The sequence below is a fragment of the Phytophthora parasitica genome (genome assembly GCF_000247585.1).
Source record: "Phytophthora parasitica INRA-310 unplaced genomic scaffold supercont2.19, whole genome shotgun sequence".
NCBI lineage: Eukaryota > Oomycota > Peronosporomycetes > Peronosporales > Peronosporaceae > Phytophthora > Phytophthora nicotianae.
In genome coordinates this window covers 719555-739982 of record NW_008649005.1, presented here as the reverse complement: position 1 = coordinate 739982, position 20428 = coordinate 719555, and the positions used below count along the sequence as shown (strand labels likewise).

The window sequence follows — 20428 nt, the reverse complement described above, 5'->3', positions numbered from 1 at the left end:
CTTCTAGGTGTGAAAACCTGTTTTCATTGTTTCATTGAATCCTCTCAGGACCCAGCAACGCGCGTTAATAGTATCATAACCCCAAAAGTGACACTACAATCGTACTCGTGCTGTTGTAAGCGTATCAAATGAACGACACGTTAAGCCTCTAAGAGGACCGATGCCTCACATGTACTGAACCGCTACAACCAACATGTATCGACAATGCACATGTAGATCATGCCACTGGGGTGATGGTCATCAACGGAGGTTGCTTGCTGAGGTGCGTTAACGGCTTACAACTTCAAGTGGCTAAATTGTCGTTTCCTAGGCGTCGACGACACTTACATACACTTGCGCCGTTGACAACTATGACTGTGTGACGGCTTCATGGCCGGTAACTTAGTTGAAGTTTTTCATTGTTTCGCTTTCGGGTTCGCTAGAAAGTGTTCATTGCATATTATCAACGTGTTACGATCCCGTTGGATGTGGCATTGAAAAAAAAAATCTGATTGCAACTGGATGTGGAAGCAAGGAGGAACCTACGTAACCACTCGAGGGGGAGAAGAAAAGATTGGCTGGCTAGCGGGTGGGGGTGTGGACGTGGCGAGCGCTTTGCTATCGGGCCAAAACTATGATTCTCATATTTCATTCGCAACTTTTCCTCATTGCTTACAAAACCCAACATATCATCGACTCTACAAATTAATGCGTAACGCATAAAACATCCAGTTTTTTGCCTTCCTCCGTTTTTGGCAAGACTCGAGGCTCAATTCCAATCGAGCAAGCGACTCGCCACGTTCGTCCTCGTGGCGCGGCGACAGGAGACTAGAGCGCTTTCCCACGCTCTTCTCCCTTCTTGACGCGTATATACGTGACCAGTTGGTCGTCTGACGTCGCGTTTCGCTCCTTTCGGTGCTTGTAACCCTCCATACTCTTTCCTCTACGTACGTGGCAAACTTTGCCGTTTAACACCAAACAACCTAGTTTCACTAACCGTGCAGTGATAATTACCCAATTTCCAGACGAAAATGAGTGACGAAGACAGCGACTTGGACTCGTCTGGCTTCGTGATGATGCCTCCTCCTCCACCACCACCTCCACCGCCGGGATCTCCTCCTCCCTATATGAGCAAGCCCAAATACACCGGCAAGGCCCGGTTTATCCAGTCCTCGGTCTATTCCAGTCGAGACACTGGCAAACCCAAGGCCCGGGCCAAGAAGCCTCCTCGCAAAAAGACGGAGAATAAGTTCAATCTGCCTCGACATGCCACATTTAAGGATATGAACGACCAGATCTATGCCACAAATAGCGACATGGACGGACTCCACGCACGTCCCGCCCACATGCTGAGCGTCGTGGAGCTCTGCAATAACAGCGAAGAAGACGCAGAGAGCGTCGCCACTACAGCCATTGACACACCCGTGCACTCGGCCGATGAAGATGGCAACGACACGGGAGATGACGGCTGGTCGGACCATAATCGATGGTACTGCAACATTTGCAAGGACGGAGGAGAGTTGCTGTGCTGTGATCGCTGTCCCAGAGCGTTCCACATGAGCTGGTAAGTTATTTATTTTATTATTTTAATAATTGGTGCTAATTTTTTTTTATTTTTTCAGTTTGGGAATGAGTGAAGATATGATTCCAGACAGTGAGTGGTATTGTAAAATGTGCTCGTACGTGGCTAAATATTTATCATTGTGAAAAAAGTTTTAGTGGTGGATGTATTACTTACTTGTTTTTTTTTATTTTTTTGCAGAGAATGTTTGGACCGACGTGTTTTTTTTTATTTTTTTGCAGAGAATGTTTGGACCGACGTCGTTTGAAGAAGGAATCGAAGGAGAAAGCGCGTGTGATGCGTGAAACAGAGAAATTGGAGCGTGATGCACGCAGGCGTCAGGCGGAGCAGATGAGGGAGGAAATGCTGGCGAAAAAGTCGGTGGAGGCGATTGAGCACAAGGCCAAGCGAGTCTTGGAGATGCAGGACCGTATCCTTAGTCGCAAAAAAATCAAGTACAAAGATAAGGAGGAGGAAAAACTCGGCAGACTAGCGGAAGATCTCGGCAAGACTGTGCGGGCCGCCAAGGAGAAGCTCGAGAAGTTGGAAAAAGAGGACGCAGCTCTTCGAAGAAAGGAGGAATCTCTCAATAACAAGAAGAAACGCGGAATCGACGAAATCCCGCGCGAGGTGATTGAGGATACGTCGCGTCCAGACAAACCAACGTACGTACGTGGACATACTGGTGTTGAATGTTATTCTAACGTTGATGCTTTATACAGCCCGATGCCGTGTGACTTTGCGGATATCCCGACGAAATGCGTTGGCAAGTTGCTGGCAGTGTGGGACTGCATCTACGCGTTCCGCGATATCCTGGAGCTCGCGGATATTACAGTGGACCAGTTCAGTCGCGCTCTGATCCACTCAAAGCACTCACCTATGCTGACGGAGATCCACATGTGTCTTTTGGAGAAAATCCTCGAGGACAGGTGCGATGCTTTGATATTCTGGTGGTAATCCTCATTTTCTTACACGTTTTCCGTTGCAGAGAGGACGACGACTACGTATCCGACGACGAAACATCTATCGACGACAGCGAGCGCTATCGATACGAGATCCAGCACGCTCCTTTGACAGTAGGCGTACCCACTCGCTCGATGCTGACGCCGTTAACGTGGCCATCCATTTTGTGCAGTTTAATCTCTGCTGTGCCTCGCTACACAGCACACGCAACGGCGACTTTCCTGGCTGCATTCAAAGCCTTACAGGACACCGATTACCCTGCGTTACAAGTGCAGCACAAACTGGCGTTGCTGCAATTCCTTGTTGGTCGCCTTGTGGGTACGGAAAAGGTCCGTAATCTGCTGGGCAAACATCTCAACGAAATGATCCAGGGGACGAAGGAATACAACCGCGCAGTACTGCAGGACAAGAAACTTACACTAGAAGACGAGAAGAAACTTCGAGAGAAGCAGCGTGCTGAGTTGGCTAGCATTGTCGAGTCCAACAAGACGTCGATGAAGACGTGGCTGGGGAAAAGTGACGGCGTGGAGGAGACCAAGTGCGATTTCGATGGCGATATGGGCTCCGCTAGCGACTCGGACTTGGACGATCTCGCCTACAGTGAAGAAGCTCTGGCAAAAAATGAAGAAGAGCTGGAGAATCTACAGACACAGGAATTTATCTCTCGACACGAGTACATTGCGCGGAAAAAGAAACTCGACAAGCAACGTGAACGTCTTCGTCAGAAGGTGGAAGTGAAGCAACGCAAGCTTCAAAGACAGGAACAGATCGAACGGAAGCGCACTCAAGCGAAAAAGGGAATTACTGATGGATTAACGTCGAAAGACGCAGCGTTACTGCGAAGTGCCATCGAAAAGGGCAAGGAATGTGGCCTTCCAGACCGCATTATCGTGTCTGCCACGCACGTTCTGGAGATTCTGGATGCTGAGGCTATTAGAGAGGAAGAAGCATTGCAGAAAAAGCGCAAGTTCAGTGCTCTACTGCTCCAGTCTTTCGTGCGATCAGAGCCTATCGGACGAGACAGAGACCAGCTAAGGTACTGGATTCTTCGAGGAGATTTACAGCGACTCTATGTTGAAAGGCCAGGCCCATCAGACACGTTAAGACGGAAGTACGAGTCTCTGTGCAAGAGCGGATCTCCGAGAGGTGGTTTGATCCCTGAAGACGACATGAATGCAACGTGGTACTGCTATTCGTCCCAGACGGAGGTAAACTCGCTATTGGAAGCGCTAGATGCTCGTGTTCCTCGCGAGGCTCAACTCCGCTCTGCCTTGAATGACCATATGGAAGAACTGTCGAGTGAGATGCCCGTTTCGAAGCCTGGACTGTTGATTTCCGATCTCTTGAATGAGGAGAGTGCCAAGAAGCGAGTGCCACGTGCGTCTGGCAGCTCGACTGACGAAGAAACGGCGTTCTTACAATGGAAGAACGACAAGCACTCGAAACGTAAAGCTGTTCAGCATGCAGAACCAAGTGTCGAGTCTTTCCGTGAAGATCTACTTAAGGGTCAGGACTGGATCTCGAGATGCCTTCGTACGCTGGGCTCTACGTGGCCTGATCGTCCTGAAAATGGCGGAATGGAGTGGAGAAAATCCGTGCAGGAAATCGACAAGATCGAGGACTTTTCTGGTTCTTTGTTGGCGCTAGAGAGCGAGTTGATGGCTGCTCAAACGAAGCTGAAACCAGGCAGTGCTGCATCATCAAATACCACGGAATTGGATGCCAACAAGAGTGCGAATAACTCCAGTGAAGAACCTGAACAGAACGATGATAAGAGTGACGAAGAGGACGACGACGAAGAAGAGGAAGTGATGGACGCTCTGGTGGATGACGGCACGATGCTGTGGCCGTCTAAATATTGCCGTGAGCGTTGGATTCAGAGTGTAAAGCGTGGCAAGACTGTTGCTGTTATGGCCACTGCGTTGGCCTCACTGGTGCATCGTCTCGAAGTTCTGGGCTTTTTGAATGTGTCGGATGAAGATGCGATGAAGACGCGCGCTAAGAGTGAGAAGGAGAAGCGATCACGTAAGGAGCGTGCAGTCAAGAAGAAACAAGTGGAAGAAGCCGACGAGGAAGACAGCCGTATGCGCGAGTCAGTGGACGAATGGGAAGAGGACTGCTACATCTGCAGCGAAGGAGGAGAGCTCGTGTGCTGCGACGGGTGTCCTCACGTCTTCCACTACTCGTGCATTGGACTGCGTCGTGTCCCTCGTGGCAAGATCTTCTGCCACGAATGCGATACATCCGTCAACCCGGTGTTCCCTACCAAGAAGAACGGCAAAGCAGCCAAGCGACCGAGACGCTCGCAGTCGCCAACACGAGGTCGACGTCGCAAGCAGACGAAGCTGGACAAGGCAAAGTCAGATGATTCAGAGTCTGAGAGCGATGCTGACTCGGATTCTGCAGTGTCTGCTACGTCTTCGGCTCGTCCGGCATCAAGCAAAACTTCGCCAGTGCGACCTGCACACGTGGAAACCCACACAGGGCCGAAGAATCCGGAAGACCAATGGGATGTCGACTGCAGTGTATGTGGCCTGGGTGGGGAGCTGCTCTGCTGCGATGGGTGTCCTCGTGCATTCCATGTTAGTTGCATTGGACTGGAGAAAATCCCAGAGACGGAGTGGTTTTGCAATGAGTGCAACCTGCAGACGTGCGGAGCGTGTAAGAAGAACAAAATTCGACTGGATTCGCATGTGATCTGCGGCTCCGAGGACGGCACTAAGGGCTGTGACCGCGTTTTCCACCTGGTACGGGCTTTATGGATTATTTATCATGTGATTAATGCTAATTTGTTTTTTTTTTGCTATTAGAAATGTGCTAAGCTTGATGCAGTTCCTGCTGACGACTGGTACTGTAAGAAATGCCGCACGAAGCTGAACCTGTAAGAAATGGAGGGGTAAAAGCGAATATACACACACGAAAGAAATCGCAAGATTTTTTTACTTATGGAAATTTTGGTTTGGAGATGATTCGATGCCACTCCAGTGCAATATTTTCCCAGCGGTATTTCTTCCGAGCAAACCGCTTCATACGATGGCGTATAGTGGTTACTTGCTGTTCATTGTACACAGCATCCACGATGCTTTGTATCCAGAGCTCCAGCCATTCCGGATCGTCATCTAACGTCACAGCAAAGTCAGAATAAAAAAAGAGCATTTACAAATTCTTAACGTACCAACAGTGCGTTGTTGTAGAGCTCGCGGTCCAAGGTCATAGTCGTTGACAGTCTCAGGTAACGCAGAGACTGGGAATCGACTGGTAATTGGGATAGCACCATTCGCCATGGCTTTCATTAGAGAAATACAGCTCGTTTCGGAAAATGTTGTCGGGTACAGATAAAATCCCGCATACGAGTATTCTTTCGCCAATTGCGCGTGGTTAACGAGACCCACGAAGCGCACACCGGGTGTCTCGGTAAGTAATCTATGCATCTCGCTCATCCAGTCCGTAAAGTTGGTCACATGAGAATTTCCCCACTTCATGAACGCGGGTGTGAAGCCGTAAAATACCGACAGTTCAGCAGTAGGAATCTTCTCTCGGATACGAGGCCATGTCTTCAATAGTGTGTACAATCCACGACTTGGTGAGCTCCCGTAGACGAATCGATCTGCGTGGTTGGGTCCGTTGACGAAGAATGATCGATCGACTGCATTGGTACTCACTGTAATTTTTGATTGCAGAATTTCAGGAAAAGCAGAAGCGTGGAATTCACTAACACAGAAGATCCCGTCAGCATTATTCAACAGCTCGGACGACCACCTCGCGTCTTCCTGAGGGAGATCGTGCATCCACAAGAACTTTTTACGAGCAGATCGGCCCATAGCCATCGAAATATGGTACCTCCAAGCAACGAAAATGTCGATTCCTTTGTCGTCAATATCGTACGTATAGTGCGGATACCAGCGAACAATGTCTTCGTCTGCTTGATCTAAAGTCGAGATATCTTGTGGAGACGGATCGCCATAAACTTCCACCCAGTAGCCGAGTTTTTGGAGTTCACGAGACAGGAACACGACTGCTTCTTCTGATCCACCCAGACCTGTATTCAGTGATGAAGGCCCCCATTTCTCCCACCATGACTGACCATATTCGTGGCAATAAAAAGCGATGACGACTTTGTGACCTGGACGAGGGATTTTCTGAAAATGCCGCCCTTGAATCTCGAAGAGATAGCGAGCTTGAGCACCCACAGCGTCAAACTGCTGCTGGTTTCCTTGATCATATTTTCCGTGCTCGTTATACAACACCCCGAGGTTGTAGCGGAGTTTAAAGATGGTGGGGTGTTTTTTTACTGCTTCTTCGAACACTTCAATAGCCTTCAGAGCTTGTCCGGTCTTGTCCAATGCGTTGGAGTAGACTGTGTAAGCTTGCTCAATCTCATCTTGACTGGAACTTGTTGGTTGTCTCAAGGAGAAATACGCAGCTTCGCCGTATGTTGCGTAGAGATCAACAACTTTGTTGAGCGATTTCTGACTAGTGTAAATTTCACTCAGCTTCGATACAGCCATGCGGTTGGACGCTTCAAGGTGCAAAGCAGTATGAAACTCTTCTTCTGCAGTCTCAAGCTGTTCGAGTGCCATGTAGCAAAGTGCCAGATTGGAGTGATACCACGTCACCTGTGGATTTACAGCCACAGCTTGTGAAATGTACTCAATGGCGCTGTTAAATTCTCCATTCTGGAAGTGAATTGTACCCAATAAATGGATAGCGTCTGCATTCCCTGGACTCGCACGTAATACACGCGAATACACATTTTGAGCGCCAATGTAGTTTCCATTTTCTTGAAGAGAAATTCCTTGCTGAATGACATCTTTCACAGGAGAGTTGACCATTTCTAGGTTGCCAAATGCATCAAACGAGCGCTCAGGTTGAATAATTAGTTGAAATCGTGGCTTTCTCGCTTCTTTCGTAAGTGGGTGTAAGCGATTCCCAACGTCGTGCATCACTTCGTACGCAGTTTCAATGGTTTCCGTGGTTTGCCTGGTATTAAACAACGGTGACGTCAGTGTGTGAGACGCCAACGCGTTGCGAATACGACGTAAAACCTTCGGTGTTTCAGCCAGGTAAACAGCCATGCGTTCGTAGTCTTTTACGCTGTGTGGTACCAGTTCCAAGTACGGAATAGCGTTCAGTATCAACGACGCTGCAACACGAGATGGAAACGTATCTCCCCATAGCGTAACAATCGGAACATTCGCCCAAAGCGCATCGGCCGCAGTCGAGTGTGCGTTATAGATAAACGAATCCAAGAAAACATCAGCTACTGAAATCCGCGCAAGATGGGAATATTTATCCATTCTTGGAGCGAAAATCAATCTAGACGGGAGAACACCATGTGCCATTGCTTGGTCATGTAGCTGTTCCATCACACGAGGAGCGTCTAGACCGGATGGAGCGAGTACCCAGAGCACACTATTAGGAACTTGCCTTAGAATACTCATCCAAACTGCGAAAGACTCGCTCTCCATCTTGTTAATAGTGTTGAAATTGCAGAATACCAAGGCATCAGTAGGTAAGCCATGTTGTGATCGGTTGGTTCGTTGACATTCAATATCACCACATGAAGGAATCCAAGGCTCATAACGATTCGCTTGGTACGTGTATGGGAGATACACAACCTGTTCCGTCATACTTGATGCTGCTACTTCCGGTGGGAGGACCATTTTATCCACCATGACAAAATCTGTGAAACTTGAGCCCATTGTCCCCGGATATCCGAGGTAATTGACAACGATTCGACTCGGTCTTAATGACGGGATACCCAGTCTTGCTCCTTTAGTATGCGCCATAAGATCCACTAATACATCAATTCCATCAAGTCCAATAGTCTGTGCCACCTCGAGATCAGACATGCCTAATAAATCTCGAAAAATGCCGCATTTTTCTTCAAACTGTCGACGCCAAGGTGCTGAAGCCACAGAATTTGGGCCGTATGAGTAGCATATTGTGTCCACACCCCGAGCCAGCGCCGCATGCTGTTCAATTAATCCCAGAGTTAGGTGCCCCATGGGGTGATCCCGGTAATCGAAGCTCAAATACCCGATTTTTAAGCGCTTGGGGGTCACAGGACGATCCCATGTTGGCTCATTATCACTCCAAGATAACGGTAGCAGTTCAAGCGTACTTGGCTGTTCGTAGACTTTCGAGGCTCGAATTGCTAGCCTTTTCCGGAAAATATCGGGAACTTTGAGTAAAGTTGAATCGAAAGGCAAGAACATGGGCGATTCTTGTGGGCTTTCCAGCTCAAATTGTCGTTGAGCAGCAAGTATAACTTGATTTTCCAGCTTCTCCATGCCTTTCCAGTCACAATATGATCTTTTAGCATTCATCATATCGATCAATACATACGACTCAACCGAATCGATTGTCAGCATCTCATTGTACACTTCAAGAGCGCGAGAGAGCAAGTTGTACTCCTTTAAAAACACCCCTTTGTTGTGCATTCCTTGCAGCTTCTCCTTGGTGGTCGTAGCCAACTTAATCACGCAGTCTTCATGCTCCAACGCCTTCTCCAGATCTCCATGCTCAAAGTAAATCCTGCCCAGATCTAAGTGAGCTTGTCGATCATCTGGTTCAAGCTCCAACACCTTCAGTAACATCTCCTTAGACTCCATATCTCTACGCAGCGCCAACAATACCGACGCTTTATTATACAAAGCCCCCACGAACTCAGGATTGACCTCCAATGCCTTGTCAAAGTGACCGAGAGCTTCTAACGAATGCGCAACGCTCCATTTGCCGCGTTCTCGAATGATAAACCCGAAGTTGTTGTGGATATTGGCTACATTTTCCCAGTCATGAGTGGCTTCAGCAGCTTGTAGACCGCGTTCCAGCAGCCGTAGAGCTTCGCCTCTTTCTTGACGCTCAAAGATCAACATGGCTAAATTGTTGTAAGCCGCTGCGATGTCTGGATACGCGTTGATACTTTCTCGAAGTAGTCTCTCTTTGTTATGAGTCTGGTCAGTCTCTTGCGAGGCCCGGTAGAGCTCAGCGGCGAGCGTGAGAGACGCCTCATTCTCTGGAGTCACGACCAGTACTGTACCAGCTTCGGCGGGCCGGTGGAAGCTCCAGATAGAGAGGAATACAGCGAGGAGCACTCGCAATGCTAGCATGGATTCACTCGAGTGACCTTTGATGGAAGATCGCAATCCATGATTAGCAACAGTGGACCACATCAAACCTGAAAATGGCTACATTATCAGTGTTTGGCTACATTCTCTAAGCTGGAGGCTTACTGTGCTTCTTGGAGCTCTTTGAAGAAAGCTCGGAATGCGTCCTTGGGCTCTTTGTTCGTGGGGATGTAGTGGCCACCAGGGTGCATAAAAACAGTAGGCTTCACGAAGATATCCTTGAGTGCGAGACTCCTCTCGTTGTCCACTACAGCGTCCGTCTCGCCGATGATGTGCAATGACGGCATGTCCACCTTCACATCCCTCATGTACTTCGGATCGCCCACAGCACCAGCAGACACGAAGATGGCGAAGCGGAATGCGAAGGGCGATTCTGAAGTGCTCACTGATCACACAGCACATAGATGTCAATAAAACAAGCTCAGCAATTCACTGTTTCATATCGTACCTTGTCTCTGCAGGATCATCGACGCCATGGAACCTCCTTGACTGAATCCGAAAATGCCGTCAAACGGTCCCTCCTTCTTGACAAAGTTTGCAACGTATTCGATCGATTCTTCCACCCTCGAGAGCAGATATTGACCAGTCTCTTCGTCGCGAGTGAAGTCGCACCACTTCAACTGCTTTACGTTCTCGCCAGTCTCTCCACTATAGCAGCAACAAAACAACAAATCAGTCTCCTTGAACGATTAATGGCCAGATTAGCACCGTACTTGTTAGCGTGTTCTTCCGAGGTGGGCTCATATGGCACTTCAAACGGAGCGTCCAGACACACTGCAGCATTCAAAAGGATAGAATAAACACGGTGAGGACGAATGCATCAAATCAACGTAAAAGTCTCCACTAACCGAACTCTACGCTGGACTTGAACGTGCGACGCAACGCAGCAATGCGGCCACGCAGCTTCAGAGCGTCTTGACGGTAGCCATGAAGACACAGGACGCGATACTTGTTCATGGCTACAATGGACTGACGTCTGCTTTGGTAAAGTCGAAATGACGTATTCAACGGTGTCGCAGCGATGGATGTTCTAGTACGGGAAGATTCATACATCCCTTTAGTAGAGCAATTGACAAGAGAACGCATACAAGTACCCGCCCAGCTTGGGTGGTATTTATCGAGTATTCACAGGCATTTTCTTCTATTTAGACATTGTCTAGATTACTACTTAGAGCTATTACGTACGGTCAGTTCCTGAGCAAACTCTCGCAGTGCATCCTTCGCCTCTTTGTTGGTCGGGATGAAGTGACCTCCAGGATGCACGAAAACCTTTGGGTTGTTGTACAGCTCGAGCAGCTTTCGGCTTCTTTCCAATGAAACGATTGCGTCCGTCTCGCCCATGAAATGGATTGACGGCACATCTACCTTCTGCTCAGTCTTGTACACTGGATCCCCAAGATCGCACGAAGCGAAGAACAAAGCGAACTTGAACGAGAACGGCGAGTTGTTTGGGTCCGCACCTAAAAGACCATATTATCAGTGAAGCTCAATCGTCCACACCAACTCACAACGGAAATTAAATTAGTAGCGTACATTGTCGTTGCAAGAGAAGATTGACCATCATGCCTCCCTGGCTGAAGCCGAAGATGCCGTCGAAAGGGCCCTCCTTACGCACAAACTCTGCGAGGTAACCCACGGCCTCATCGACGCGTCCATACGTGTGCTTGCCTGTCTCCTCATCGATCTCAAAGTCCCACCACTTATACGTCGGCTCCACTTCAGCACTGTGTTGACCAAAAACGATGTATCCATCAGTAACATGCTTCCAATTGCTTCAACACAGTTCCACTCACATTTTAGCCTGCTCCTCAGGTGTCGAGTTCGGAAAGCTAGTCACCAGGAATGGAGCTTCCGGAAACACTATCGACCACGCAGATCAAGGTCAATATTCTGAATAAGGTAGCAAACCCAATGCAAATGTAGTGCGCTACGCACCAAAATCGAAGCTAGACTTGAGCGCACGTCGGAGCGACGAGATGCGGTTGCGAAACTTGGTGGCGTCCTGACCGAAACCGTGCAGACACAACACGCGAAACGTAGCCATTTTCTGTTGATACAAGCGGTGCTGTTCCCTACAATCAGGAACTTCAGGAATGGCACTCGTCAAACGTGATGCTCAACGTCGGTTTTGGGAAAATTGTAGTATTTGATTACTGTGCAGTGTCTCCCGACGGTACTAGCAGCCTGGTATCTACTACCATATATTGAGTAAGCTAACCGAAGTGTCAGTGAACTGTGTACAAAAATCGTGGCAGAGCTGGGCCAACCAAAAGCACTTAATCAGCTAGTACCACAAGGTTTTCAACAGACGCCATAGTCGGTGGCAGAATACGTAATCTACAAACATCATTACCGAACGATCCTGCATTCTTGAACTGACAAACGCGTCGCCACCACAGCCTCTACGCACACTTCTCAAGCCTCCGGAGCTGTGTTCAGGTCCCCATGCTGCGTCTGCGTGCCTTCCAGTTAACCCTGCTGCTCGTTGCAGTTTTGCTGCAGCTCTCCACCTCCGTCATCAGTGCGGAATCCCCCGCAACCATCAAGAAAAGGTGAATAAAACTCTGATTAAAAGGACATTCGATAACTTACAAGCTAATGAACTCGCTGCAGCGTGGAGGTGCAGTTCCCCCATGTTTCGGAGGCACTTCTAGAGCAGCTAGGCTATCAGAAGAAGAACCGCTACTCGGCCTCGGCCTTCAAGGTGACGCCTCGCAAGCCAGCGCCGGACTTTAGCAACGTAAACGCCGTGGTCAACGAGAAGTTCGAGAAGGTGTCGCTCAGCGACTACAAGGGCAAGTGGCTCATCTTGTTCTTCTACCCTTTTGACTTCACGTTCGTGTGTCCTACCGAGATCGTGAGCTTCAGTGACAGCGTCGACCATTTCCGCAGTATCAATGCCGAGGTTGTAGCTATCTCCACCGACTCGCACCACACGCACTTGGCCTGGGTCAAGACTCCGCGTAGTGAAGGCGGCCTGGGCAAGATGAACATCCCGCTCATTGCCGATATCAGCAAGCGCATCTCTGAGGACTACGGCGTGCTGGTTACGGACGAAGAGGACGAGATGTTTGGGGCTGCTCTTCGTGGACTGTTCATCATCGACCCGGAAGGCACGATCCGCTCCATCCAGATCAATGATGACGCTGTCGGACGCAGTGTCGATGAGACGTTGCGTATCCTCAAGGCCTTCCAGTATGCTGCGTCGCACCCGCACGAGGTGTGCCCCGCGAACTGGAAGCCCGGAGGTGAGACCATTAAGACCGACCACGTCGAGAAGATGGACTTCTTCCAGCACCTGTACGGCGACAACAGCAAGAAACAGGAGCTGTAAACTGTCTACAAAGACTAAGGACGTTTTAGAGGCGAATTGTCATGAAGATTGTCCTCACTAACCAAGAAACCTGTTAATCTGACCATTTTTCTCGTTGTTTTTTTTTGTCATTATTCACGCCCGTTCTTCTCGTTCTCTAGTCATCTACTGAATGAAAACAACTAGAGAAACTCGAAAAGAAGCAGACAAAATACTTTTTTTTTCAGGCGGCGGCAACTCGTCTTTTGATGCTAAAGTCTTGATGCGCCGTCTTGTACCGTGCTTGGCTTACTGCTGCGGGAATCCGTGCTTCCAGTTCTGGTAGCGGTACAGGATCACGGGGACACCAATGCCGCCAGCGGTCACGAAGAGGGTCAGGCCCAGCACGACGCCCTTGGGGAAGTCGCCTTCGAACACCAGGTGCTGGTGGTGCTCGCCCTCGGCGGACATGCGCTTGGCCGAGGCCGAGATGCCGCGGCGGCCGGCCACGCTCATCTTGTTGGCGGTCTGCTTGACGATCTGGCCGAACATCTTTCTCTTGGACTTCTTGTGTGCGGAGGGGAGGAAGGGCGAGTATGAGGCCGAAACGAGGTTGCGACTCTGGGGCGCGCACCACCCGCAAATCAGCTATCCGTATGTATACCAGCTTACAATTTTCAGCATCATGATGCATGTTTTTGCGGTACTATACACATCTATCTATACATACGGATAAAACATAAATATTTGCGTATACAAACTTCAACCTAATGTCAATCAACGGCAACGGCAACACGGAAAAAAAAATGTTTTTACTTACTAAATATCGAAAACCAAGAGTACTAATAAAGAGTGGCTGCCACGTACACATATGAAACGCATCGATCCTTACCAAAAACGCTGCAGCAGCTACACCGTGTGACCTATCGACTGCAGCAGCGCCGCGTTGGCCAGGATCTCCAGGGACGGGTCGTCTTTCTTCAGCTTCTTCGCTTCAGGCTTGGACGACGAATGGTTCTCGTTACCCTCATTCGTGTCGTCTAACAGACGCTTTCCGTTCATAGCTCGGTCGGACGCCTGTTTAGTTCTACACGGCTCGATGGTTGTGGCCTTGTTCAGAGGGTTGATCAAGCCAGGAGAGACCCAATTGGGCAACGCCGGGATGTTCCACAGGGTGTTTAGGCGGTTGTATGTCGCATCCGTTGGTGTCCAGCACAGAGCCCTATGTGGACTTCCAAGTTGAGCTGTTTGGATGGCAAGAGGGGATTGCAGAAAGCTGTTTGGGTACAGACTGGCAAAGTCCACTTGGTCTGTGAGAAGAGTGTTGAGCGGGTAGACGTCGTTGAGTCTGCCGGACACAGGCGACTGCAGCTCTGGGAATTCCCCACTGGGAGAACTCTCCGAACTGGAGCTATCGCGGCGCCTGCGTTGCGACGCGGCCGCCGGAGTGAAGCCACGCTTGAGACGCCGCTTGCTGGAGTTCCAGTGGTTCTTGATGGCGTTGTCTGTCCTGCCAGGCAGCATCTTGGCGATCTCCGCCCACTTGTTGCCGAACTTGTCGTGCAATTCCTTGAGGATACGCTCTTCGTCGGGAGTCCACGGCTCCTTGCGGATTGCGGGGTCAAGCTGGTTGTGCCATCTGAGGGGCTGCAGTTAGTGTCCAATACGTGCAACGATAGAAGCAATGTAGTGACTATTACTATCTCATACCTTTCGCGGCATTGTTTGCCGTTGCGCCCAGGCAGCTTGGTGCCAATAATGGTCCAGTGGCGCGTGCCATACTTCTGCACTAGCTTGAGCATCATGAGATCTTCCTTCTCCGTCCATTTGCACACAGGCTTGCGCTCTTTACGCGTCGGAAGCTCCAGTTGCGGCGGCTCGAACTCGCTGTCGTTAGACTGCTGCAGACTTTGCATCATGGTGGTTGGCTCCGTCCGCGGGTCCGGGTGGATCTCGATGTGAGCCCCTCGCTCTGTCACCAACTGCCAAATCTTTGACTGATGCTCAATATGCGTCGAAGCGTTATCTTCGACGAAAAAGATCGAAGACAGGTCCCAACCGTCAAAACCGCGTTCATTGATTGGTCAAAAGTCAATCACCTGTAAACCGCCAAGCTTACAAACAACAAGAAAAAGGCAAAGTGGTGATCCAATCTCGATTATGATTGGCCGCAAAAGCAACTCATGTTGAAGCATGGAAATTGTAGGTGAAACCAAAAGATCAAATGGCAATGTTGCCGTAGAAAATGAAGTAGAGGAAAATAATGGTGAAGAAATAAAAAAAAGTTTGCGCAAAATTCTCACTTGCTGACGTATCATACCTCCAATGCAGTGCACTTCCGCTTGTTGTGTCCGAGTGTCTTGCACACCGAGCACCTTTTTGTGCCCGTCGACTTCATCTGAATAGCATTGTTGCGTACCAGCTCTTCGTCCACCGGGATTTGCACCGGTTCCACCAATGGGCTATACGCCTGCGTGTAGCTTACCACCGTGTAAACGGGATGGCAAAGCTGCGTGAGGTCCCACGCTCCTCCGCTCTTATTAAAGAATATGACTGCAGCGTACAGGTGTTTGCACGGCAGTCCGTACTGATCGCGATACAGACACGAACACGCCTTGGTACTCAGATTCACACGGCGTTTCTTGACAACGGGGTTTCGAGCGTCCCAAACGTATGCAGCACCAGTGTCACCATCACTGGGAGACACGCAACACGCAGCGGCCTCCAATTGCTGCTGTTCGAGGATTTTCTCCGCGTACGAGGTGAGAACACGACCAGTTTGTAACCAGCCCTTGCCGTTAATTTTACGCTGATAAAGATCGCCCATACTGCGCTCCATGTATCCCTGAAAGAAATCAAAAGGTGGCAGCATCCGAGTAACTTTGACAGACGGGTTCACCGACTCAGCTAAGGTCGTTGTTTGCCATCCATAGAGAGCATGTCGCTTGAGGAAACAGTGTTTCGCCCAGGTTTCTGGGTCCATGGTACGAAGATATTCAGCTGCACGTACGTTCGTCAAGCTAAGAGAGTTGATGATAGCGTCAAACTCTTCTCGCGTGTCGGCAGCTTGAGCGCGCCATACGAACTGGTTTAAATCTCGTTCGATAGTCGTCTTGAAGGTTTCCTCCATGTTGTTGATGAGGTGCGCAGTGCACTGAATCAAGATGGGCGAGGCACCGGAAAACGACGCGGCTGCACGCACTAGAGCAGGCGATCGATCGCAGAACATTGGCACGTCGAGTGATAACCCACCGTCGAGGCAGCCCTGGAAAAACCACATGTAATTGTCGACGCTTTTGCTGTCACAGAGAGCAACTGCGAGCGTACACGTATCGTTGTTCCCATCTTTGGTAATCAACTCCAGGAACATGCCTTGGTAGTTGCTTGTATGGACCATATGCAGTCCATCCAAGCCGAGGATCCGCATGCTGTGGCGCTGTATCAGTGGCGCATGTGGCAGCATCAGGAACGCGCGTTTGAACTCGTGCGACCACTGATCGACCTCAATATTCAGCTTGGTCGACGGGTTGAGTTGCTGGAATTGCAGCAGCAACGACTCGAGCTTTTGAATTCCGATCACGACGTCTTTCATAATGTTGCCTGTGATCTCTTGCTTGGCTCGATATGCCATGCGAGAAGGCACAGTAATGCCGTCCTGAGCCTGGACAATAGCGCGAACACTCGGACCCGACAGCTTTGGCACGCCACTAATTGCAGCATTCGCGTTCATAATGTGATTCACCACCTGGCGGGTGGTCACCGCCTCTGTTCCAGTGCATTCGGGGCCGTGATCGATGTTGAATGAGCTCACGTAGAAATGTCCCGAAAGGTGCGAGCTCTTGTACTTGCACACGCGCACCACGAAGTTGCACGGCGTCTGACTGTTGCAAATGAAGGTGAAGTTTTTGCCGCCACTGGTCTTAGGGTCCAGTCTCGCTCGCTTTCCCTGCGCCAGTGCAAAGTCCTGGATGTATTCTTTGGCCTGTGCGCGGCTGTCAAAGTGCTGTCGCACTTGGAGCGTTATGTCGGCGCCAGATTTGAGTTTCACGCTGACGCGCTGTTGTTGCACGCCCTCAACTGTACGCAATATCTTCCTTCGCTTCTTCTTAGGATCCTCGTCGGCGTCCTGCTTGGCCATGTCTGTGGCCAATTCATTGCTCGTCACTGTCATGTCTTCAATTGCCACATCCTCCGCCGGGGCAACGGCAAGTGGCGGAGTGGCAACTGAAGCCTGCATTTTCGATCGATGCCAATATGGGAGGCCCAACTGGGGGCTCGGTTTTGATTTTCCTCATCGTGGTACGATTGGACGAAAATCGTTGAAAACCCCGTCAAACTCGTTTCTTTTCCCAAGTTCTTGTCGCGAGATGTGGCCGTTTTTCCATTTTGACCTCTGCCGACATTTTTCCACTGTAGGGATTCCCCACCAGCGGCTTCGCAGTTGCTGCCGAATTCGTTTTTTTTGCCGTCATTTTCGCCGATAACATGGTGAATCACTCGGTCCACGCCCAGTTCACGCAAGTTCGCGCGCAGACAGCGTCATCGCCGACTACGCTCGGTAGTCGCGACTCGGTCTCTTCTCCAGGAGCTCTGCTCCGTCGACATGCCGAAAGTCAGCGCAAACGCCGTTCAGAGGCCAACGGTACCAGTACAAGCGGTACATCTCGCCGCAGCGGGCGTTACAAAAAAAAGCGTGCAGCCATGGACTCAGACTCGGACTCAGATTCGCCCGACGCGAGGAAAATGTTGAAGCTGGCGCTGGCCAAGTCGGTGGTGGAGACCAAGATGGTTCAAACGACTCCGTTGCCGCAGGGTGCCGTGTTCTATCCGACCTTGGAGCAGTTTGGCGATCCGATCAAGTACATCGCGAGGTGCGTACTGCAAATTTCACATTATTCTACAAAATTTCAAAACTTTTACATGTGTTTTTGGTGTTTTGTGATATTTGCTGTTTTGCAGCATTGAAAAAGAAGCATCGCGAACTGGAATCTGCAAGATTATACCACCGCGCGGGTGGAATCCGCCGTTTGCTATTAATTTGGAGAACGATCGGGTACAGTTTGACACGAGGAAGCAGAAAATTCACGAATTGCAAGTCGGTAGAGTGGAACTTTATTGAAAATTTTGAAATTCATGTTGACGATAATCTACCGTTTATTTATCTCCAGGAAGGACATGCCTATGGCGACGGGCGAACGCATACATTCAAGTCGTTCCGCGCTAATGCGGACGCGTTTCGGGATAACTGGTTCTGGTCAAGAGGGTTAGATCCAGACTCGCTGACATCGGAAGAGATTGAACGGGAATATTGGCGGGTTATCCAGACCGGAGAACCCAATGTTGAGGTAACAGCAAATGCAGTGACATATTAGAATTTAATGAACTGATTGGTTACGTTTCATTATTTGCAGGTGGAATACGCCAATGATCTCGACATCTCTCAGGTAGGCAGTGGATTTCTCCGCTCGAAGAAGCGGTTTGCATCCCAGTCAATGAAAGGTACGATAAAATTCATCTAAAAACTCATATTTGCTGCCACAGCTAATACTTGTTATTAATTGATACACAGGAAAGGAATCAATTGATTTCTCGGATCCAGAATACTACCGCAATACTGGGTGGAATCTAAATAACCTGCCAGATGCATACGGCTCACTACTCCGCCATTTGGGCGCCGCAATCAACGGCATCAACGTGCCTTGGTTGTATTGCGGTATGCTGTTCGCATCCTTCTGCTGGCACGCCGAAGATAACTACATGTCCAGCATCAACTATCACCACCTGGGTGCCAAGAAGCGATGGTATGGAATCTCTTCCTCAGACGCCGAGAAGTTTGAGGCTGCAATGAGAACGCAAGTGCCTGAGCGTTTTCGAGAGAATCCGGACTTGCTGCTCCACTTGACTACTATGGTACCACCGTCAGTTTTGCAGAGTCGAGGTTTGAAGGTATTCACGCTAGTGCAGCAACCCGGAGACAGCATTTTGACCTTCCCCAAGGCGTATCACTGCGGCTTCAGCGAAGGTTTCAATTGCAACGAGGCCGTGAACTTTGTTCTCCCCAACTGGATCGACTATGGGCGGGAATGTGTCGAGATGTACCGCAAATACGCTCGCGTTTCAATATTTTCGCATGATCGTTTCGTGTTCCACTTCGGATCGACGCAAAATTTAGACGAATACTCGCTCACGGATTGCGAAATGCTGTTAAAGGAGTTGCGACGACTGTTTCACGAAGAGCGCGAGTATAAGAAAGCTTTCCTTGCTGACGGATTGGAGAGTATTGAGGAGTTGAGTGGCGACGTCATGCTGGACGAGCGATCGATGGAGGTCGATGACGTACGCCAGTGTTTTCGATGCAAACACAATGTCTTCTTCTCGGGTGTGATCTGCTCGTGCAATCCCAGCCGCTTGTCATGTCTTCGACACACGAAGGAAATGTGCGGCTGTTTGATGGAGAATCGCACGTTGTTGCAGTGGGTAAGCACTGCTGAACTGCGATATGCGATTCGACGGGTGCAAACGAAGATGCGAGCGCTGAAAGATCAAACCGATCAGTACGTTGGTCAACCGCAGGCTGCTAGTGACGCAGCGACGGGTAGTGGGAGCTATTTTGTTATCAAGCGGAAAGGAGCCTTCGTGCGAGCGTAGGTCGGTTTAAGGATTTTTGTTTGAAATGCTTTGGTTGCGGGTGTAATGCAGTAGGAATCGTAAGCAAGAAATACAACCAATGCATTGTCATAGGCCAGTTCAGTTTTGCAGTTTTGTGTATCCCCGCTTCGCCAAGAAGTTATCGAATCCCTTGATGTCGTAAAAGGTTCGTCCTGCGCATGTTGTGTGGCCGCCATTGCCATCGTCATGAGTTTCAAGCTCCAGTGTTGAGAACAGCCACTCCAGTTCTTCATCCGATATCTGAGTGATTGCCCACCAGAGTGTAAAGCCGTAGTTGTTTTGGTTTAGTAATGGACGCAACGCTGTCCACGACTTGCGAATACTAGTCGCGCGTAGTGGGAATGTCACGGTAATGTTGTCTCCGTACGGTTTTAATACACGCAGCATATCATCAGCCATTGCTGAAGAGTATTCTCGATGGATCTCTTCCTCATTGGCGTTGGCTGTTGTCCACCCCAGTGACAGTACGAGTTTATGACGGTGTTTTCCACCATCACATTCACCAAGGTCATGGACCTGTTTCAAGAAGGTCTCAGCATCAAAAGCTACGAAGTTCGTGTTCGTCGGACCCGGTAATATGTCGGCATTGATGAAGATGCCCTTTGTGAACGGGTACTGCGTCACGAACTTGGCCACTTCTACCAACGACGCCTCGAACGCGCGACTGCTTTTGAAGTCCAGTTTCACGATCAACGGGGTCTCGTTACCCGGTATTGAGCTCTGAAACGTTGCAGCGAGCTCCAGCATTGCGTCCAAGAAGCGTGCGAAGGTTAAGTCGCCGTCGGTGGCAGGTGGATGACCCATGACAGAGGTCTGTTTGACTTCACTCCAGAT

General features: G+C 49.7%; 9 protein-coding genes across 10 annotated transcripts; 3 read left to right on the top strand and 6 right to left on the bottom strand.

The window, feature by feature from the left end:
- Positions 1-724: 724 nt before the first annotated feature.
- PPTG_10390 lies at positions 725-5779 on the top strand. 2 transcript variants are annotated; one of them, XM_008905066.1, is made up of 7 exons: positions 725-926; positions 1005-1543; positions 1602-1658; positions 1783-2205; positions 2263-2469; positions 2529-5250; positions 5314-5779. In XM_008905066.1, the coding sequence occupies exons 2-7, from the start codon at positions 1011-1013 to the stop codon at positions 5386-5388; spliced, it is 4017 nt and encodes a 1338-aa protein (XP_008903314.1). In that variant the 5' UTR covers positions 725-926; positions 1005-1010; the 3' UTR covers positions 5389-5779. The 2 variants fall into 2 exon arrangements, with proteins under 2 accessions (XP_008903314.1, XP_008903315.1); XM_008905067.1 differs by having other exon boundaries at positions 1005-1658.
- PPTG_10389 (hypothetical protein) lies at positions 5447-9678 on the bottom strand (the record flags this gene model as incomplete). Its single annotated transcript, XM_008905065.1, has 2 exons — positions 5447-5622; positions 5679-9678. 2 exons carry the CDS (start codon positions 9676-9678, stop codon positions 5447-5449), a joined length of 4176 nt encoding a protein of 1391 aa, XP_008903313.1.
- Positions 9679-9734: 56 nt separating this feature from the next.
- PPTG_10388 (hypothetical protein) lies at positions 9735-10590 on the bottom strand (the record flags this gene model as incomplete). The annotated part of the gene is made up of 4 exons (XM_008905064.1): positions 9735-10018; positions 10082-10281; positions 10347-10407; positions 10482-10590. The coding sequence occupies 4 exons, from the start codon at positions 10588-10590 to the stop codon at positions 9735-9737; spliced, it is 654 nt and encodes a 217-aa protein (XP_008903312.1).
- A 138-nt stretch (positions 10591-10728) lies between these two features.
- On the bottom strand, positions 10729-11764 carry PPTG_10387 (hypothetical protein). Its single transcript, XM_008905063.1, has 4 exons — positions 11569-11764; positions 11427-11493; positions 11167-11357; positions 10729-11093 (listed from the first exon to the last, which is right to left on the bottom strand). Exons 1-4 carry the CDS (start codon positions 11675-11677, stop codon positions 10798-10800), a joined length of 663 nt encoding a protein of 220 aa, XP_008903311.1. The 5' UTR covers positions 11678-11764; the 3' UTR covers positions 10729-10797.
- Positions 11765-11942: 178 nt separating this feature from the next.
- PPTG_10386 (hypothetical protein) lies at positions 11943-13147 on the top strand. Its single transcript, XM_008905062.1, has 2 exons — positions 11943-12185; positions 12247-13147. Exons 1-2 carry the CDS (start codon positions 12079-12081, stop codon positions 12965-12967), a joined length of 828 nt encoding a protein of 275 aa, XP_008903310.1. The 5' UTR covers positions 11943-12078; the 3' UTR covers positions 12968-13147.
- An 87-nt stretch (positions 13148-13234) lies between these two features.
- On the bottom strand, positions 13235-13612 carry PPTG_10385 (hypothetical protein; the record flags this gene model as incomplete). The annotated part of the gene is made up of 2 exons (XM_008905061.1): positions 13235-13546; positions 13598-13612. 2 exons carry the CDS (start codon positions 13610-13612, stop codon positions 13235-13237), a joined length of 327 nt encoding a protein of 108 aa, XP_008903309.1.
- Positions 13613-13711: 99 nt separating this feature from the next.
- On the bottom strand, positions 13712-14956 carry PPTG_10384 (hypothetical protein). The gene is made up of 2 exons (XM_008905060.1): positions 14636-14956; positions 13712-14564 (listed from the first exon to the last, which is right to left on the bottom strand). Exons 1-2 carry the CDS (start codon positions 14842-14844, stop codon positions 13835-13837), a joined length of 939 nt encoding a protein of 312 aa, XP_008903308.1. The 5' UTR covers positions 14845-14956; the 3' UTR covers positions 13712-13834.
- A 2351-nt stretch (positions 14957-17307) lies between these two features.
- On the top strand, positions 17308-19670 carry PPTG_10383 (hypothetical protein). The gene is made up of 5 exons (XM_008905059.1): positions 17308-17796; positions 17885-18020; positions 18094-18270; positions 18337-18424; positions 18495-19670. Exons 1-5 carry the CDS (start codon positions 17411-17413, stop codon positions 19571-19573), a joined length of 1866 nt encoding a protein of 621 aa, XP_008903307.1. The 5' UTR covers positions 17308-17410; the 3' UTR covers positions 19574-19670.
- PPTG_10382 (hypothetical protein) lies at positions 18740-20428 on the bottom strand. The gene has a single exon (XM_008905058.1). The coding sequence runs from the start codon at positions 20396-20398 to the stop codon at positions 19673-19675; it is 726 nt and encodes a 241-aa protein (XP_008903306.1). The 5' UTR covers positions 20399-20428; the 3' UTR covers positions 18740-19672.

Coding starts and splice junctions, on each gene's coding strand:
- PPTG_10386 (XM_008905062.1), top strand. CDS start 12,079: ATGCTGCGTCTGCGTGCCTTCCAGTTAACCCTGCTGCTCGTTGCAGTT. Junction 12,186..12,246: donor CCCGCAACCATCAAGAAAAG/GTGAATAAAACT, acceptor AACTCGCTGCAG/CGTGGAGGTGCAGTTCCCCC.
- PPTG_10384 (XM_008905060.1), bottom strand. CDS start 14,844: ATGATGCAAAGTCTGCAGCAGTCTAACGACAGCGAGTTCGAGCCGCCG. Junction 14,565..14,635: donor GGCAAACAATGCCGCGAAAG/GTATGAGATAGT, acceptor GCAGCCCCTCAG/ATGGCACAACCAGCTTGACC.
- PPTG_10382 (XM_008905058.1), bottom strand. CDS start 20,398: ATGGGTCATCCACCTGCCACCGACGGCGACTTAACCTTCGCACGCTTC.
- PPTG_10390 (XM_008905066.1), top strand. CDS start 1,011: ATGAGTGACGAAGACAGCGACTTGGACTCGTCTGGCTTCGTGATGATG. Junction 2,206..2,262: donor TCGCGTCCAGACAAACCAAC/GTACGTACGTGG, acceptor TGCTTTATACAG/CCCGATGCCGTGTGACTTTG. Junction 2,470..2,528: donor GAGAAAATCCTCGAGGACAG/GTGCGATGCTTT, acceptor TTTCCGTTGCAG/AGAGGACGACGACTACGTAT.
- PPTG_10387 (XM_008905063.1), bottom strand. CDS start 11,677: ATGGCTACGTTTCGCGTGTTGTGTCTGCACGGTTTCGGTCAGGACGCC. Junction 11,494..11,568: donor CAAGTCTAGCTTCGATTTTG/GTGCGTAGCGCA, acceptor CGTGGTCGATAG/TGTTTCCGGAAGCTCCATTC. Junction 11,358..11,426: donor CCTGAGGAGCAGGCTAAAAT/GTGAGTGGAACT, acceptor TGGTCAACACAG/TGCTGAAGTGGAGCCGACGT.
- PPTG_10383 (XM_008905059.1), top strand. CDS start 17,411: ATGGTGAATCACTCGGTCCACGCCCAGTTCACGCAAGTTCGCGCGCAG. Junction 17,797..17,884: donor CCGATCAAGTACATCGCGAG/GTGCGTACTGCA, acceptor GCTGTTTTGCAG/CATTGAAAAAGAAGCATCGC. Junction 18,021..18,093: donor AGAAAATTCACGAATTGCAA/GTCGGTAGAGTG, acceptor ATTTATCTCCAG/GAAGGACATGCCTATGGCGA.